This window comes from Rhinolophus sinicus, linkage group LG02, assembly GCF_036562045.2.
Source record: "Rhinolophus sinicus isolate RSC01 linkage group LG02, ASM3656204v1, whole genome shotgun sequence".
In the NCBI taxonomy this organism is placed as follows: Eukaryota; Metazoa; Chordata; class Mammalia; order Chiroptera; family Rhinolophidae; genus Rhinolophus; species Rhinolophus sinicus.
The window spans coordinates 196,169,683-196,186,197 of record NC_133752.1 but is presented as its reverse complement, the minus strand read 5'-3'; the positions used below and the strand labels follow the sequence as shown (position 1 = coordinate 196,186,197).

At 53.6% G+C, this 16,515-nt stretch overlaps 1 protein-coding gene across 1 annotated transcript in view; it reads left to right on the top strand.

The window, feature by feature from the left end:
• Positions 1-1,875: 1,875 nt before the first annotated feature.
• SULT4A1 (sulfotransferase family 4A member 1) overlaps positions 1,876-16,515 on the top strand; it is a 30,157-nt gene continuing 15,517 nt past the window's right edge. Inside the window, exons 1-2 of the mRNA XM_019715040.2 lie at positions 1,876-2,145; positions 16,098-16,228. Coding sequence (XP_019570599.2) covers positions 1,977-2,145; positions 16,098-16,228 — 300 coding nt within the window. The 5' untranslated portion in view covers positions 1,876-1,976. The remainder of the gene's footprint in view (positions 2,146-16,097; positions 16,229-16,515) is intronic.

Sequence of the window (16,515 nt, the reverse complement as noted above, 5' to 3'; positions counted from 1 at the left end):
GTGGGAGAGAGGCTCGCCTTTGCTGATTGACCCACCCAATGCCCTGCAGTGCTGCCAGTCTAGGAAAAAGTTGACAAGGGTAGCTACAATCATGCCCCACTCTGAGATGCCATGGGGTGTGTTCCCAACCTGATCTTCATGCCGGTGCCCAGGACCCATGGTCACTGGGTGGGGGCAGGAGAGAGGTTGGACTGGGCTGGGACCCTAGAGGACAGAGGAGTGGGCAGTCAGGAACTTGTCCTGAGCAGGTGGCATTGGGTGGAATCACTCGTGAGCTGAGACTCCAAGCTCGCAGCACATGCTCCATTACCCCATCAGACTCCATTTATAAAGCACACGTTGAAAGATAAAATTATTAAGAATTTCAAGATGGTGACCACAGAGCTTTAAACCCCAAGGGCATGGCCCTTCTGACCCTTTGGGCACAGGCCCCTGTGTGACTCCCCTGGTTGCACGACCGTGAAGCAGGCCCTGCCTCTCTGTCTCTATATCTATCTGTCTATCTATCTATCACCTATCTGTATCCATATCAACATCTATACCTATCTATACATCTGTGTCTTTCTATACTGTGTCCATACCATCATGTAACCATCACTGAGAGCAAGATGTTTCCAGGGCTCTGGAGGGGGCTCTTGTGTCGATTCCCATTCAACCCTTTCCCTCTGACCCAAATCAAGCACTTTTCCGACCTCTATCGTCATAGTTTAGTTTCGCTTTTCCTTGAACTGTGTATGAATGGAATCATATATCTTGCCTTTAGCAGTTGGTTTCCTTTGTTCATATTGACTGAAATTCATCAAGGTTGTTGCATATACCAGTAATTTTTTTTTTAAATCGCCGTGTAATAAACTTTCCATTGTATGACTATATCACAATTTATCTACTCTACTGTTGATGGACATTTGCGTTGTTTCCAATTCTTGTCTAATGTGTGCAGATTGTTCCTAATTTGGCCTTGCAAGCCCCTGTGTCCTTTTGTCCTATCCTTATCTCTCTCTCTCTCTCTCTCTCTTTTTTTTTTTTACACTTTCTTATTTCTTGGCCTTACAAGATGTTTTAGGCTCATCTTGTGCTTTCTTTGCCCAGACCTGGAAACGACCTTTTCTTCATGAAACCCTCGCTCCTTTTGGTGGGGACGTATTTAGAAACCAAGACCTGAGCCTCAGAGAATTAGACCAGGACTTCACCTTCGCATTCTCCCTGCCTGGGCTTAACGTATATTTGTTGAGTGATTGGATGAGGGGTTGTTCTCAAATTGTAGTCTGCAGAAGAAGTACCTTATTAAATGCAGATTTGGGGATGCTATCCGGAGACAGTCTGTCTTTTGTAGATCTGGGGTTGGCCCTGGAATCTGAAGTTAACATACCCAGCCCCCATCTGTCCCCAGGAGATTATGAAGCATGTTTTTCATAGCACGTCACTATCTGAAATTATCTGAGTAATTCACATATATAAGCTCTGAGAGGGCCAGGCTTGTACCTCAGGAACCTGCACCAGTACCTGGTACAGATAAGATGCTCCCTAAATGTTGAATGAATGGATCTTTAAGGTCACTTCTAGCTGCAGCGTTTCCTGACTCTGTGTTGAGCACTTGCTGGAACCAATGGGTTGATGAATGAACGCGCGGTGGAGGGGCTGCGGGCTGCGGGCTGGGAGGGGAGGGCGGGCAGGGGTCTCCGGCGGTCCTGCCGAGGGGCGGGTAAAGGCGTTCGGGTGTGGAGCAGCCCGGAGGCTCCACCGCCGCACGTGCGGAGGGCAGACGGTGCGGCGGGCGGGGCCATGACGTCATACCGGCGGGCGCAGTCTCCACGCCGCGTGGGCGAGGCGGCGCCATGACGTCACGCCTGCGGAGCGCCGCGCGGCGGCTGGGCGGCGGGCGTGGGCGCGTGCGGGGCGCGGGTGCGGCGCGGCGCCGGCGGGAGGTAGCGGGTGGCAGCGGGCGGCGCGGCTCCGGGCGCGGTGGCGGCGGCGGCATGGCGGAAAGCGAGGCCGAGACCCCCAGCACCCCGGGCGAGTTCGAGAGCAAGTACTTCGAGTTTCACGGCGTCCGGCTGCCGCCCTTCTGCCGCGGAAAGATGGAGGAGATCGCCAACTTCCCGGTGCGGCCCAGCGACGTGTGGATCGTCACCTACCCCAAGTCGGGTGAGCCCCGCGCAGAACCCGCCCCGCCGGCACTGCAGCTCGCCCGCCTGGACGCTGTGCCCGCGCCGGGGGCTTCCAGTCCGGGGCCGGGAGGACGGGGGCGCCCACCGCCCATGCGGTGCCCGGACCCTACAGGGCGGGGTGGGGGTGGTCAGCCCGCATTTGGGGAAACCAAGGCCGAGACCTTCAGAGGTGGGCCCCGGTGACCATGGCTGGAGGCTGGACAGCGAGCGTCCGGTGGGGATGGAGCCTGTTTGGCCTGAGCTGCCAGGAGGGCAGGCCCAGGGCTGCTATCCTTCCCTCACTCCCCTCCCATTACCGGGCTGGCTGTGTGACCTTGGGCTGTCACTTAACCTCTCTGTTCCTGGACCCGGTTCAGCCTTTGATGAGTGCCAAGTCCTGGTGATCATCTGGGAAGAGGAATAAAACGGGCACGGAGACTGTGTATGTCTGTCCTTTCCTGCGTGGGCACTGGGTGGGGGATGGGGCCAGCCATGCCTGGAGATGGAGCCCGGTGCTCCCTTGCTTTGGGGCTGCCTGCATCATCCAGGCATCAGGCAGGACGGTGGGCACGGGCACTTCCCAGCAGTGACTGACGTCATGCTCACGACAGCCATGTCAGGTAGAGATAGTCACCTACACTTACAGGTCAGGCACTGAAGCCCAGAGAGGAGAAGCTGCTTGCCCAAGGTCACACCACTGATAAGTGGCAGAGCTGGGATTTAAAGTCGGGCAGGTCTGCGTTCAGGACCTGATGTGAGGGATTATGGAGTAGTGCTTGTGAGGTCTGTAGGGGGAGAGGCAGATTTCCTATTCTTTGAGCATAGCTGCCGGTCTCCCTTCTGGCCGCTGTGTTGGTGAGGGAGGGAGATGCCTGGATCCAGACTGTGCCCGTGCGTCTGTAGTGTGATGTAGAAGCTGGCTGGCCTAGAGGTCATGTCAGCCCAGCAGGGCGGGGGTGGCTGCAAGAGCTGTAGCTTGGCTGTTGTAGCTGTGCAGGGTCTCAGACCCCTGAGGGCTAGGCACAGTCCCTCTGCGGAAGTTGGGGAAGGGTCTATCAGTGGAAGAGTGGGGAGCTGTATTGGTTGGTGGGGGGAACTTGGAGACGAGAAGTCTGGAGATACTGCCACTGCCCTTGGGAAGAGTGGGAGGACGGAGGTGTGCACGGCCGCTTGCTGTGGCTGGGACTTTCCGTCCACTGCAGCCCACAGCCTGTCACCCCAGCACCATGGGCAGGGATTCAGAACTTTTCCGATTGTAGAGCCATAGGTGGTGTTTGTGCTGTAAGAACTCCAGCTGGGTGTCGGGCTGCACTTTGAGCCACCACGTTATGTGGGATCCAGAAAGACTGAAAATAGACTCGTGTCAGCTTAGGATATGGTTTGCCTCCAAATGAATTGTGAAAAACTTGCCTTTGGGAGTTTTCTAGGATTTTGGAGTTGCACATGAGGGATTTTAGGGCACGGAGATGGAGCAGGAGAAGTAGCTGGAAGGACTAGAGGAGGGGCAGGCCTGGAGTTCAGTTGGAAATCTGTGTATTTGGAGCTTGTGGGGGGTGGTTTAGAGGGGCCCTACATTGGGGGCCTGGTGGGGCCTGGCAGCAGGGACCTTTCTGGACACCCGGATGGAGAATGAGGTGTTAGTTTTAAGGACATTTTCTAGACAACCAGAACTCACATCTTGTTTGTAACTTGCATCTTTCAAAGCAGACAACAGCACACTCTAGACGGGGAAAGTAACCGTGGCTCTTTCCCTTGGTGATGGAAAATCTAGTGGTGGCCTCAAGACCATGTGTGTGAGGTCCCTTCACACAGCCCTAAAAAGCTGCCTTTTGAAAACAAACAAACGAAAATTCCCACTGCCCTTATGGCCTCTCCAGGCTCTTACTGTTTCTCCATCTGCCCTCTGCCTGCATCTTTTACTTTTTACACCTGAGGGCCGGGCAACCTGAGGACTACCTGTTAGAACTGTGTGTAAGCCAGGAGCATATAGCATTAGTAACGGACCATGTTCTTGCTTTGTAGCTAGCAAAGCCCTGTGTGTCTGTCATAGAAGCATATTCTCCACAAAGTTCTATGAGGTAGGACAGAGTTGGTCTCCCATTTCCCAGGTGCAAAAACAGGATCTGGGAGGTGAAGTGATGCTCCCAAGCTCATTCACTCATCTTGGCTGCACCAAGGCAGAATTGAGGTGACGATAGCCCGGGAGTAAGGGAGAAGCGAAATCGTGGGTTTTACGGAGGCCAGTGTGTTCTGTTCCTTTTTTGCTTTGATTCTCAACCCTGTCCCAGTGCATCCTTTGCATCCAGCCCATGAGATGGTGACAGGGTAAGTGGGAAGTTTTCTTAGGCAAGATGGCTGTACTGGCTTTAAAATAGTGCTTCTGAAGGCTTTCATTCTCCCTACCCCACTGCTGTGAAGGTCACACATGACATGATCAAGGGGAATGAAGAATTGGTTCCCCCAGAAAATCTGCCCTAAAGATTTTCTCTCAACCAGAGTAAAAGGGCCTTGGAAGTCATCTCCAGCGGCAGCTGGTATGGCAGGAAGAACTGGTCTGGGGTCAGGATCCGGCTTCTCATAAGTGGTTGCCCTTGGGTGAGTCCGAGCCTCAGTTTCCCCTGCTGTGAAATCCACAGCTTTATCTGCACAGTTGCCAAGGTGACTCCCAGCTCCTGGATGCTTGCAGGGGCTGTTACTTTGAACACAGGCTAGTTGCAGTTTGGAATGGGACCTAGAATGCTTTAGGAATGGTTAATTGGCCACTCACCGAGTCCTGTGTGCTAGGTGCTCTGCTGTGTTAATCCACCAGGAACTCTTGTGACTCTTCAGAGGCTCAGAGAGGACAGGAACTTGCTCAAGAGTCACACAGCTGCTGAGAAACTGCAGCCAGGCCCAGTCAGGTCCCGTGGTCCACAGCCAGCCTCTCTCCTACCTCTCAGGTGCTTTGTTGCTTTTGGAAAGTCACGAAGGCAGCCAGAGTCAGGCCCCAAAGAGGAGGAAGGATCACAGCTTCTTTCTGTGTACTTCATAACACTAGAAGTCTACGGCCAGTGAGGGATTTTAAGGTTTTAGTCATGGCTTTGAATCGTCTGCAGGTGGGCTTCAGGTTGCTCAGTTCACATTTCCTTTCCTTTTTCTTCTTTTCCCTCCCTGTCCTCCTCCACCAGGAATGGGTCTGTAGAAGGCACCAGTGCTTAGGGGTTAAGAGCTCGGCTTTGGAGCTGAAAATCCTGGGTTTGAATGCAGCTTTGCTGCTTGCCACCTGGGTGACTGTGACAAATGACATAACCCCTGTGAGCGGAGGTTTCTGCAGGGGTAGGAGAAACCACCTCACTGCCTTGATGAACGCCTGTGAGAATGAGTGAAGTGATGGGTAAGGGCGCTTCCCTGTGCCAGATGCGTGGTAAGCGCAGGTGACCTCTGGTTTGCATATTTTCAGATGACAAGTTGCTGTAATTCTTTGGTCGTCTGTGGAATGGATTCCCCTTTTCTCCCCCAGCTGCCTTCAAGATTTTCTCTTTATCTTTGATTTTTGACACTCAATATGATATATCTTAAGTATACATTTTATCACGGTGGGGATACTTATCTTGCTTGGGGTTTTCTGAACTTGGGTTTGTGGTTTGATGCCTTCCATAATTTTGGAAACTCTCAGCCATTATCTCTTCAAATATATCTTCTGTTCTGTTCTCTCTTCTTTTGAGATTCCAATCACATACACCTTAGATTGTTTGCCATTATTCTACTGCTCTTGGATGTTCTATATTTTATTCTTTTTCCTCTTTGTGTTTCAGCTTGGGTAATTTCTATTGATCAATCTTCAGATTAATGGATTCTTTCTTCCACTTTGTCAGATCCCTGAGGTCAGGTCTGTGAGCCCATCAAAATCATTCTATATTTCTGTTACTGTGTTTTTATTTTTCCTCTAGCATTTTCATTTTCACTTCTAGTTTTCGTTTCTCTGCTGAAATATCTATGTATCCCATCTGTTCAAGTGTGATGTCCACCTTTTCCATGAAATCCTTTAACATGTTAATTATGTTTATTTTAAATTCTGAGTCTGATTCTGGTGATTGTTTTGTCTTTTGACCATGGGATAATATTTTTTCTTGCCTTTTTAAATGAGTAGTGCTTTTTGATTGAATGCTGGACATGGCGTGCTGACATTAGGGAAGGAGGTGAGTTGTATTTAGGCTTGGAAATGGGCCTGTCTTTTCTTGCCAGTTTTTTAGTGTCAGAGGAGAGTCCATCTGGCAGGAGTTGGGCTGCTTTTGGGTTCTGCTATGGCTCTGGTCACTTGAGTGACCACTGGTCTTAATGCCTAAGCTTCACCTTGTGCTTACCATGGGACCTGAGCTTCTAGAAGGTCTTTCCTCAGGGTTCCTGCCCCACCTTCAGCTTTGATTTGAACTTTGGAGGGGTTTCTTCCCACACCCTGTCACTCCCCCAGGGGTGGACTGTTGTGACTTATTGCTCTGATTTACTGGCTTAGAGAGGCAGGGTTTTGATGGGAATGTCCTCTGTCATCTGGTCCAGCTGTGGCCTTGGCAGCTTCTGAACTGAGTCTAGGCGGGGATTTCCCAGTAATTCTGCCGCTTCTGAGTGAAGCCAGCTCTACCTTGATGGCGGGTCTTGTGCAGGTAAGAGTTTCTCGTCCTTCTTCCAGTGCTTGGGGGTCTCTGACAGAGCCCAGGGATGGTTTCCTGCTCCTCCCTCAAGGGCAGAGGTTTTTTTCTCTTTCACCCATTCTCCAGCCATGTGGGGTCGTTACCAGAGCCCTGGGGTGGGAGGGAGGGAGGTTTGCTGCCCCTCCCCGCAGTGGCTTCAAGTTTTTCCCCAGGAGAAGGATCTCGGCAAGGCCTTTCCTTTTCTTGAGGATCAGCCTCCGTCCTGCCCTTTTCTCGTCGGCACGTGTGGAGGTCTGCAGAGAAGAGTGTGTTTGATGCCAGCTCTCTCCTCGTGTCTGGCTCTGCAAGCCCACCATCATTTTTACAATTTGTGAAAATTCTGCCTGAATTCTGCTTTCTCACTTGCATGGTGCCTGGCTTCTCTTCCTGCCAAGCCCTGTCCTGGCAGGGCCTGTCTTTCTGGGATTGGAACTTGCTGCCTTGCGGCTTCAGCTCCCCGATGGGCGTGAGCCCGGAGGGTCCTGTAGTAGTTTATCGGCCTTTCCTTGTTGGTGTGGGAGCCGCGCTCCTCCCCGCTCTGCAACCTGGCAGAAGCGGCGCTGCTTCCCGGGTGTGTCTTGACAGCCAGGTGCGGCAGTGGGCGTGTCTGCAGTGGGCGGGTCCGGCAGTCAGCAGGGAAGGCGGTCCTGGCATGGGCTTCAGGAGCGCATTGGGGCATTGGGGTGAGTGAAGGGCCCCCTGGGAAGTGGGGGCCTCTCCACAGCATGCCTGACAGAATCAAATGAGGAGTCTTCTGGAAGCTCAACAGGTCATTTCTAGAGGGGCTGGAGGAGAGCCAGAGGCCCTGGCTTGGGCTTCGTGTGGCTCACGGAGGGCTGTCATGAGGCTCAGCTCAGCCTGGAATGAGCTGGCGTCTACTGGGACCCCACCCCCAGGCAGGGTGGTGGACTGGGTGATGGCAGAGATCGCTCAAGTCTTCCTTTGTCCTTCTCAAGCGTCCGAGCAGGCCAGGAGGTGAGAGGGTGTCCCATCTCCGTGTGTCCTCTCACCCTCACCGCTTTGCTGCGAAACAGGCCCTTTTCCAGGTTAGGAACTGAGGCCTGAGAAGAAACTGGCCCAGGTGCTGGGAGGAGAGCCCGGATGGGCCCGACTCCAGGCTGTGTCACCCCGGCTTGTGCGTGTGTACATCGTGGGCTATCAGGAACCCACAAGCTCAAGGCCCCGGAGAATTTCACCCTGAAAACAGGGCCAGAGGTGTGGTGACTATGTCAGGCTCCCCAAAATTGCTGGCAGAGCTGGGCTGGGAATCGGGACCACCCCCCTCCCCCGCCAGGAACTGCGGCAAGCCCGGATGTGTGAGGGCGGGCAGCCTCCCCGCCAGGCTGAGGCCGCAGCTCTGGGTCTCATCTCGGCAGGACGGGGGAGCCCTGCTCAGTGACCCAGTCTGTTCCCCTCTGGGTTCTGCAGGGGCCCAGAGTCCATCCCCGGCTGGGGTGGGGTTTAGGGCTCCAGCTTTAGCCTGGAAGTGAGTACATGGCTCATGGCCTCAGTTTTGCTGCCCACTTGCTTTGTGAGCCTCGGGGGTGTGTGTTGTGTGTATGTGTGTGTGTGTGTGATATGTGGTTTGTGTGTGTGTCACATGTGTATTGTCTGGGGTGTATGTGGCATGTGTGTATCTCTGGGGTGTGTGGCATGTGTGTATGTGTAGCATGTGGCACGTGTATATGTGTGTATGTGTGGCATGTGTGTATGTATTGTGTGGTTTGTATGTGGCACGTGTGTAATGTGGCATGTGTATATGTGGCACGTGTGGCATGTGTGTATGTGTGTGGCATGTGTGTGTGCATGTATGTGGTTTGTGTGACATGTGTGTGACATGTGTGTGACGTGTGTGACGTGTGTATATGTGTGTCTGGTGTGTGTGTTAAAGCACTTCAGTTCTAGAGCCAAGGTTTTGGGTCCTGGGTTCATGGCCCGTTAGTGCCTGCAGTTGATGAGCCTGCTTCTTCGCGTGTGAAATGTGATGACAGTAGCCACCTGGGGCTTGTGAGAATCAAATGAGGAAATGGCTCCATGAGTGCCTGTGACGGTGCTTGGAGCATGGAGCACTGGACTCGGCTAGCATTGGGGCGACTGCTGGCGCCTCTGTGTGAGCCGTGTTGGGCTTCTTGCTTCGGTTCCCCATCGGTTTTCAATTGTGTGCCTGTGCTGCTCGTGTGCTCTGAAGTCCACGTCCTCGCGCATTGTGGGGATTGTTCTGAGAGGTAATCAAGAGATAATCTTGATGTCTCAACAGCATATGTGAAACTGCCTAGGACAAAGGACAGGTGCTTAACGAGAGGTAGATCACCTGAGGGGACTGTCCTGGAGGCCTTTTCAGCATCTGTTGGGAGAGCAAGTCCCACCCCTGGTGAGGGGCGTGCAGGAGCCCGGCACTGGCTCATCTGGGCCAGCTGTGTTGAGGTGCAGCTTCAGCCATTCAGCGATGACGGTTTCTGAGGGAGCCAGACAGGTCCTGGCTAGAACGCCTTGATGTCTTATGACTCTGGAATGCCTGTGGGGCACATTTGATTGAGTTGGGCAGGTTGAACGTGTGCTCATCTCTGCTTCCTCTTAAAGCCTCACTGCATGCCAACCAAGGAGTAGAAAGCTCTGAACCCCTAAGAGAAGGAGAGGCAGTGACTGATTAGAGATGCCAGCCGAGTTTTGGAACGTCAGACATGGTGACTATGTGTTAACTGGCTTAGCAGGCAGAGAACCTAAGTGCCAGCAGAGGGACCTGGCGGGTGCATTGACCAGTTCCAGCTGCAGAGCTCCAGCAGCTGGATGCACCTGGCAGCTCAGAGGGTAGCAGCTATGATGGGGGAAGATTGAAAACAGGAGGCTTCTGCAAGGACAGGTTTCTTTGGGGAAGTTGATCCAGAGAGGCTGCGGATTTGGGAATGTCAGGCACAGCTGTAAACTGGGATAATCGCCATATTGAAACTGGGGCTCATGTAAAAACTACACTCTTGAAAGGGAGGTTCCCAGCCCCTTCCCCTACCTGGCTCCTGGGATGCCTGTGGTTTCAAGGGGGAGAGAATAGAGACATCTTTTCTGGGCAAATAGACCCCAAAGAAAAGACCTAGAAGCATTTGCATATGGGCACCTCCCATCTCAGCTTGAGAGGGAGGCTAGGGCTGCCCTCCCAGACACGAAGCCCTGCAGTCAGCAAGGCTTGCCCACCACTGACAACTATGTCCAGTGGCTCCTTCTTACTTGGGGATGGACTCAGGGTCACCAGATCTTAAAGTTGCCAACACGCAGGACAGAGACCTGCAAAAACAAAACAAAAAGCAGAAGGAGGAGCTTGGAGTAATCAAAGACAATGTACAGAGCAGAAGAAAACCTGAAAGAAATACAAACAAAAAAAAAACCCCAAACCAACCTGCGATAGTAACTCTCCGTAATATCCTTGGAGAGTGAAGACAGATGTACTTTCACTGAAGAGAGCAGCTGCACCAGGAAGGAACAAGGAAGATCATGAGAGAATTCTTGAGCATTAAGAATATGGTGCTTGGAATTTTAAAAACCCAGTTGTGAGGTTTGGATGGTCGAGTGGAGGAAATATCCCAGGAAGCAGAACAAAAATTTATTCGAAATGATGGCAATTTGGAGCAAAAAGGTAAGCAAATTGGAAGATCTCAGAGTTCCAGAAAGATGGAACAGAGAGTATGGAAGAGAGAAAATTATTGAAACCAGGGTTTCCAGAGCCCAAGGACATGAGTAAAGAACCCCCAAGTGTCTGGCACAATGACTGAATAAAAGACCGTCCTGAAACACATGACATTATTGTGAAGTTTCAAAACTGAGATAAAGAGAAGATCTCAAAGCTTGCAGAGAAAACCGGGCCACGTTCAAAGGGCTGGGAACCAGGACCTCCGAGTCTCAGCACAATGTCAGCAGCAGCGCTTTGAGTTCTGAGGCAAAGGCTCCCCGGTCTGGAATTCTATACCCAGCCAAACTACCAGTCACGTGTGAGGTAGAAATGGATGCTTGTCGTCAGGCAGGGTCTCAGACAGCTCTCATGCTCAAGAACCAGCTAGAGGGTGGGCCCTACCAGTGCGTGAGAGGACACCAATGAGGGGCACACGCACAAAGGACATGATGCCTCCAGCCCGAGGGAGATCCCAGGAGGACAGTCGTGGAGAATGGAGGGTGCAGGGGCACGTCCCCAGGAAATACAGGGACCTGAGAGAGCGCCCGTGTGTTTGGTCATACCGAGAAGATTTGTTTCAGAGTTGGGGAAGGAATTTTTAATAGCTACATAGACAACTAACTAAGCAAACAAAGGCAGTTATTTACTCTAGGAAAAACAAAATCTTGTGCAAGGAAGGAAGTGTAATCCTAGTGGTGTGCTTCGAGTGAGACACAAACCAACAGTTGTGCTGTGACGGCATTGGGAGCAGGGAGGCTGTGCAGGGCACTTGGCCAGGTCCTCGTCTTCCTTAGCTGAAAGTCAGCAGACCATTGAAAACGTACAGCTCGTGGAATAACTTTACCTGTGCACATTGAAAATGTGAGGTAAGAGAAGAATCAACAAGGTTTTGCTCGGGGAGTGTGTTAGGGGCGGGGAGGTAACTGGCTTGTCTGTTATGCATCTTTTAGTGCCCTTTGACTTTTTAACTAGGTACATGTGTGACTTCAGGAAATAATAAAATGAAAATAAAAGAATTTTAACGGTTTCCAGCTCCAGGGTCCTGGTGGTTGGGGGCCCAGTTCCAATTGGTTCTGACCCAGGAGTACTGGCTCCTCTGTCCCCAGAGTTTGGGTGGGAATTTTGATGGGCTTCCCCCACCCGCAGCCTGGTGACAGGCCCGGCCCTAGATTCCTGAGGAGTTCCCTCCAGAACGCCTGTGTCTTCCAGTGGGTCTCGGCCCACGAGGTCCAATGTCAGGATGCACTGCTGCCCCTGTGGGAGTGGTAAGCTGATTGCCACACGGGAGTGATTTCACCTGTGTCAGCAGAAGCACTCCTGTAAGTGATTGCATCCAGTTGACTTGAAAGCATGTGGCCTGTTAACTCCTCAGCGAGGCGGCCCTGCCCTGCCAGCCCTCCCCATTTCACTTTGAGAGCCTGGCTCTCCTCCGCCTGACCTTGGATTTGCTGGGAGGCAGGCTGGCACCCTGCTGCCATGTTCCCTCCTGCGCTGGCCACCTCCTGCCCAGGGTTCAGACTGCAGGCGGATGGTTGGGGTGCTGAGGCCCCTCTCTACCCCACCTGCTTTTGTACAGCTGGTCCAGGTTCCTGCAGGAGTGGAGGGGTGCCCAGCACGACTGTAGCCCGTGTGCCCCCCACCCCTGCCATCTGCCCTGCAGGCTACATGATGGCCTCACCTAGGGCTTCTCCACCTTTCACTACCCCCTGCTCCCCCTGGCATGTTGGGGAGGCTGTGTGGGAAAGTGGGGACTCGCAGACTTGGGCTCCCACTCCCGATGTAGCGCTCCCCTTCTCATGACTTTGGACTAGTGCTCTAAATGGAGCTTCTGCATGTGTACAGGAGGTGCTCATAGCCCCGCCCTCTGCCGCGTGTGCGCTGCCCCAGGAGTCACCTATTCCCCGGGCTGTGGCTTCGATGGGTGGGCTCACTCTGTGTTTGGGTGAGGCCTGCCTGGTTTGGCGGCAGGCTGCTGTGTCCTCAGGTGTGAGTGGTCCTAGGAGTTAGCACTGCCCGTCATGGTGTAAGGGCCTCAGAGCGATGCTCACTGGCATTGAGCCCCTCTGGCTTTGAGCAGGTCACATCATGGCACTGAACCCAACAGCCCTGTGAAGAAGGGAGGGGCATTGCCTCCATTTTCTAGAAGGGGAGGCAGGGACTCCCAGGGCTGGCCCTCAGTACAGGCTTGTTGAGTGAACCAAGGGGTGGGTGGGTGGCTTCCCCTAAGGTGACCAGACCATCAGACCTGGAGTGAAGACAGTGACCTAATCGCAGATCTCACCAGACAGGAGCATGGCGGCCTCTGTAGAAAGAAGAACACAGGCTCTGGTGTGACTAGGGCTTGCCTTCAGATCCTGGCCTTTCCTTGTCGCCTCTGTGGAATGGGGATGAAAGCTCTGCCTCACAGGAGATAGGGTGGGAGTCTCTGGTGGCTTGGTGCTGCATTCCAGAGCACACCACGGCCTTGTTGCAGAGGCTGGCGGGATGGGACAGATGTGCAGATGTGGACAGGAGTCGCCTGCAGGGTCCCTGGTGCCGCAGAACAGATATACCTGCCCTGTCCCCTTGGCCCCACCCACTGACCCCAGCTGCAGCGTCCGCCTGGCCTGGCACCCATCAGAATAGCCATTGGGAGCTTGGAGGGGAGTCCTGGAGCAGCTTGGCAGGAAAGACACGCTCTGCTTCCCACACCACCTCAGGACCAGGCTCAGCTGACCATGAGCCTACTGGTGACACTGGAGGGGTCCCTGCTCTGTAAAGTGGGTGCTGCCACCCTAGGTGCCAGGGCCGACACCACAGAGCAGGCTGTGTCCACTCCTTTAGTTACCAGTCTTTGAGGGAGGGGCATCACTGCGGCCCCACTGAGTGAGAGCAGAAGGGACTGCAATGTGGTCCCAGCTCAGGGAGGAGCCTGCTGAGGAGACACGCCCACTGCGTTCCCACCGTGCTTCAGGCTCTGCCTGGTGTGAACACAGGTGCCTCGGTCATGCCCTGTGCCTCAGGGTTTTATAGCCTGTGCAGGACACAGGCAGTTTCTGTGCTTCTCCTTTATTGGGTCCCGGCAAGTGGGGAGGGAGCTCTGAGCAGGGGTCCCCAGTGCAGGACAGTCTCAGATGCAGGATGCGAGGTCAGACGGTTTAATTCGCGAACTCATCCTAGAAAAAGTGCTACACACCTCACTGCTGAGTATCACTACAGTCACCTTCAAAGTACTCCCCTTGGGAAGCTATGCACCGATGCCAGTGCCTAGTTCACCCTTCAAAGCAATTTTGGAACCTTTTCTAGAATGACCATCAGAGCTGTTGTCGTATTACCCTTGATGTCCTGAATGTCATCAAAATGTCTTCCTTTCAATATTTCCTTTATCTTCAAGTAAAGAAAGAAGTCATTGGGGGCCAGACCAGGTGAGCAGGGAGGTTGTCCAATACAGTTATTTGTTTACTGGCTAAAAACTCCCTCACAGACAGAGCCGTGTGAGCTGGTGCATTGTCGTGATGCAAGAGCCATGAATTGTTGGCGAAAAGTTCAGGTCATTTTTGTCTAACGTTTTCACGCAGCCTTTTCAGCACTTCCAAAGAGTAAACTTCGTTAACTGTTTGTCTAGTTGGTACAAACCCATAATGAATAATCCCTCTGATATCAAAAAAGGTTAGCAACGTCGTTGCAACAAGTTCTCGCACTTAATTGTCAGGCCTAGAAAGTTGACTTGGGTCAGGAGAAGGTGTGGAGAGTTGCAGGTGAGACACCACGTGGTCACAGACACCAGCCTACAAGACCAACCCCTGTGCCTTGGAGAAGCGGAGACCTCAGAGACACATCACCGATCTCCAGGCCCCGAGCATTTATTCAGCACCTCTGTCGGGACTGTGTTAGGAATGTGATGTGAGTGTGGTGGGCAGAATAACAGCCCCGGACCTGTGAGTGTTTCACCTCACACAGGGAGGGACAATGAAGGCTGCTAGTTATCTGTCCTTCAGACAGGGAGACAGACACTCTGCGCCATGTGGGTGAGCTCAGGCGACCACAGGGTTCCTAACATGGGACGGGGACGCAGGAGAGGGTGCGCTTGTGATGCCGGTGGCTGGCAGCGGCACACGGTGAGAACTCGGCTTCTCCCCGGAGCTGAGGGAGGGGAACGCAGCCCTGCCGGGACCTTGAGTTTAGCCCCATGAGGCCTCCCGAGCTGTAGGATAGTAACTTTGTGCTGTTTTGAGTCACTGAGTTTGTGGTAACTTGTGATAGCAGCCGGAAACTTGAATCCATAACTAAGATGCATTCCCTGCCCTTGGGAACTGCCCCCCAGTCAGCTCCCCAGCTGTGCACAGCTGTGCTAAGTGCAGTAGAACAAAAGAAAGGGGCCCTGTGGGGCCAGGAAGGGCACCTGATGAGACTGGGCATGTCCGGGAAGGTCCGGTTGGCCAGGTGGAAGGGTCACCTGTTGAAAGCTTGGGCTGCAGGGGTGCTGAGCTGGGGGGGGGTAGGTTTAAGACCCAGCTGCAGCACAGAGTGCCAGAGCGGGTGAGGCGGGGAGGCTGGAGGCTGAGCAGGGCTGCACCCCCAGGACAGGAGCCACTAGGGCAAGGCGGGGGGCGGGGTTGCGGGGGACGGGTTTTTGTGACCTTGGCAGCCCGGAAAGTGGAAGGGGCTGGACTTCCCTTCAGCCTTTCTTAGGAGAGAAGGTCATGCTGACCACACCACTGGGCAGACAGGTGGTTTTTTCCTTTTAACTGAATTATAACTTAACATTTGCTTACCTCCGTGTAACTACCACCAGACCAAGATAAAGAATAATCCTAGCACCTCAGAATTGCCTTTGTGTCCTGAGATAATGCCCCCCCCCCCAAACCCCTGTTCCCACCTCTGTCACCTAGCTTAGTCGTGCCCATTTTTTAGTCTAAATACACGGAAACGTGAGCAGTCAACACACTAGATGGCCTCTGGGGTCTGGCTCATTTTGCTCACCATTCTGCCTGTGGGATTCAGCCGTGCGGAACACAGCGGTAGCTCAAGGCTTCCACGGCCTCGTCGCCCATTGTCTGAGTGTCACAACTCATTCTACTGTTGATGAATGTCTGGTATTTCCAAGGTTCGGCTATTGTGAACAACACGGCCAGGATTCTTCCAGCACACGTCTAGTCTATAGGTATTGTTTTGGGTAGATACCCAGGAGTCGGTTTCTCGGATTCCAGGGCATACCTATGTTTAGCGTCAGTAAATACTGGCTAGTTGTAGGTTGCATTGTAATTAAGCGGCTGGCAAGTTATTACGCCGGACCCTTATGACTCCTGGGTAAATGAGGTCCTGGAAGGTTCAGGACTGAGAATCATCTGTTTATTAGTTTATGACAGTCTTTGAGCCCCTGGGGGGTACTTCTCATGACAACCCGCTTTAGCACTGAGAAAATGGGAGCTCAGAAAGGCCGGCTCACCCATGGTCACCCCGGAGGGTAGGGTTCAGGCCGAGGTATTGTGCCTAGACCGGTATTCCTCCACTGGACTCGAGGTGCTCTTAGGACACCCCCGTACCCCATGGCCCTTCAGCCCGCTTCTTGGGCGAGGTGCTGACCTGGGAACGGGGCCGCCCTCCAGGCCTCCTCTGAGAGCCCTCCCGGCCGTTTGCCTTCAGGCACGAGCTTGCTGCAGGAAGTGGTCTACCTGGTGAGCCAGGGCGCCGACCCCGACGAGATTGGCTTGATGAATATCGACGAGCAGCTCCCGGTCCTGGAGTACCCGCAGCCCGGCCTGGACATCATCAAGGTACCCAGGGGGTGGCACCCAGCCCTGGGGCCCCTCTGGGCGTTTCTGCAGTTACACCCTGAGTGACAGTGCTCCTGAGGGGTCAGGGGGGCCCTGTGGGCGGAGGAAGCGCAGAGAGCTCCCGGTACCCCCAGGTGGCCAGGAGACAGAGGCAGAGCCCGTGACGGTGACCCTGGAATTGGACCAGTGGGTGACTTCAAGGTAGAAAGGAGGCAGATGCCAGGAGTAGGGGTACAGGGCAAAGTGGGAGGGTGAGGGGCCTTGCTGCCTCTCCCCCTCACCCTTCC